General features: G+C 41.3%; 1 protein-coding gene across 2 annotated transcripts in view; it reads left to right on the top strand.

The window, feature by feature from the left end:
- The window catches only part of LOC107672343 (kelch domain-containing protein 3-like), a 22,647-nt gene that overhangs the window by 3,288 nt on the left and 17,344 nt on the right, over nucleotides 1–2,015 (top strand). For both annotated transcript variants that reach the window (XM_016465489.1, XM_016465490.1), the window contains exons 4-5: nucleotides 87–202; nucleotides 275–346. In XM_016465489.1, coding sequence (XP_016320975.1) covers nucleotides 87–202; nucleotides 275–346 — 188 coding nt within the window. The remainder of the gene's footprint in view (nucleotides 1–86; nucleotides 203–274; nucleotides 347–2,015) is intronic.

The raw sequence follows: 2,015 nt of genomic DNA, 5'->3' as shown, positions 1-2,015 counted from the left end.
GTGTGTGTGTGTGTGTGTGTGTGTGTGTGTGTGTGTGTGTGTGTGTGTGTCTGTGAGTGTGTGTGTGTGTGTGTGTGTCTCCTCAGCCCAGCACCGCTGGTTCACTCCCAAGATCTCTGGGATGGTCCCAGGTGCCAGAGACGGACACTCAGCCTGTGTTCTGGGAAAGGCCATGTACATCTTCGGCGGATATGAGCAGCTGGTGCGTAACTGAGGTGATGGAGTGATTATAATCAGCTAACGAGCGTGTGACGAAGCGTGTTTGTGTTCTCAGGCCGACTGCTTCTCCAATGAGATTCACAAGCTAGACACCAGCAGCATGTGCTGGTCACTAGTGAGCGTTCGGGTGAGTCACACACTCTTATCAACGATATTCATCTGTCTACTGCTTCCGGAGACTCTGTGGTTCTTATTCTTTTAGATCTATCTGCTGCATTTGATACTATCGACCACCGCACTCTATTATCTAGACTAGAGTCCCGTTCTGAGCTGGTTTCAGTCATACCTGACCGACAGAAAGTTTCTAGTGAAGCTGGGTAATTTTAGGCTCTATCTTAGCTCCCTCTCTTTTCTCTCTCTGCATGTTACCTCTGGGCTCTATTCTAAGGAAACATGGTGTATCTTTTCATTTCTATGTGGACGATACTCAAATCTATTTACCAATCAAAAGAAACAATCCTGCTGTGATTTCATCTCTTCTGCTATGCTTAGAGGAGGTCAAATCATGGCTAGCCCATAATGTCCTCTTCCTAAATGAAGACAAGACCGAGGTAATTGTTTTCAGCCCAAATGAGAGTTCTCAGTGTATAGACCCTGATTTGGAGAGTTTATCTGCCTTTAGATCCTCACGGGTGCGTTCTTGTTGATCAGCCTTTAAAATGTGACAAACACATCTCTGTAGTAATCGTAATCCCTTGTATGTTGAATTGAGTTTAAAACTTTGTTTCGGTCCTCCTGCTATATGGACATTCTTAACTATGTTGTTCTTAATTCTGCTGTCTGGCCTGTTCTGATGTATGCTATATTCTGCTCTAATCTTGCTCCTCTGGTAAGCACTTTGGTCAGCCTAGTGGCTGTTGTAAAGGTGCTATATAAATAAAATGAGCTTGAACTACTAAATAGTAGGTGAAAAACAGTATGTGAACAGAGTAGAGTCTGAATTCACAGCATTAGCTGAAAGTCCCCGGATGATCTGCTGTTTCCAGCGTGATTCGATGGACACTTTACTGTCCCATGAGCCCACGGAAGAAAATGTTGATCCTACGTCTCATTTATTCGGGAGATTTTTCTCTTTTTGTCGCTCTTTGTTCATAAATACTTTGCTCTGATGATGTTGTAGAGGGGAAGTTTAAAGCACATTTTCTAGGTTTTTTTGCATAAAGAAAACTATATATATATATATATATATATATATATATATACAGTATACTGTATATGTGTGTGTGTGAGAGGAATATAGTTGCTCTTGTCATTCTGTAGGTTTATTAATTAAGTTTAGTTAGTCTTTAGAGAGCGAGGATGTAGATGGAAGTAAGTTAAATTGAAATGTATTTTTATTCACTAAAATGCATAGGAGAAAACATCTTAAAATCTTATTCCTGCCAGTGCCAACAGAGCTGTTTTAGTGAATAAATATACATTTCAATTTCATTTACTTCCATATACATGCTTGAATGAAGAGCCGTATAACCTTCACCGCTGACCATCATTACTTCCAGTTTTAGCTCAGATGAGGGATATTATATGGTGGTATAATGCAAGGATCTGATGCTCAACAGCGTGATCTGTGTAGTCAGCTGACTAGGTTTGAGACACAGCCGCTGTCACTAGATGGCGCCGTGGAGCTTCATCAGGATTGATCTGTGTCTAATAGAGAAAGATGTGATTGAATGTGAACAGAGTTTCTCACTCACAGACAGAGATGTGATTGCGTGATCGTCCGTTTGATGATGCTAAAATGAGTGTGTGTTTGTGAGTGAGTGAGTGAGTGAGTGAGTGAGTGTGTGTGTGTGTGT

Source organism: Sinocyclocheilus anshuiensis, unplaced genomic scaffold (genome assembly GCF_001515605.1).
Source record: "Sinocyclocheilus anshuiensis isolate Anshui unplaced genomic scaffold, SAMN03320099.WGS_v1.1 scaffold92, whole genome shotgun sequence".
Classification (NCBI taxonomy): Eukaryota; Metazoa; Chordata; class Actinopteri; order Cypriniformes; family Cyprinidae; genus Sinocyclocheilus; species Sinocyclocheilus anshuiensis.
Note: the sequence above shows the minus strand (reverse complement) of the source record. Positions and strands in the feature narration are given on the sequence as shown.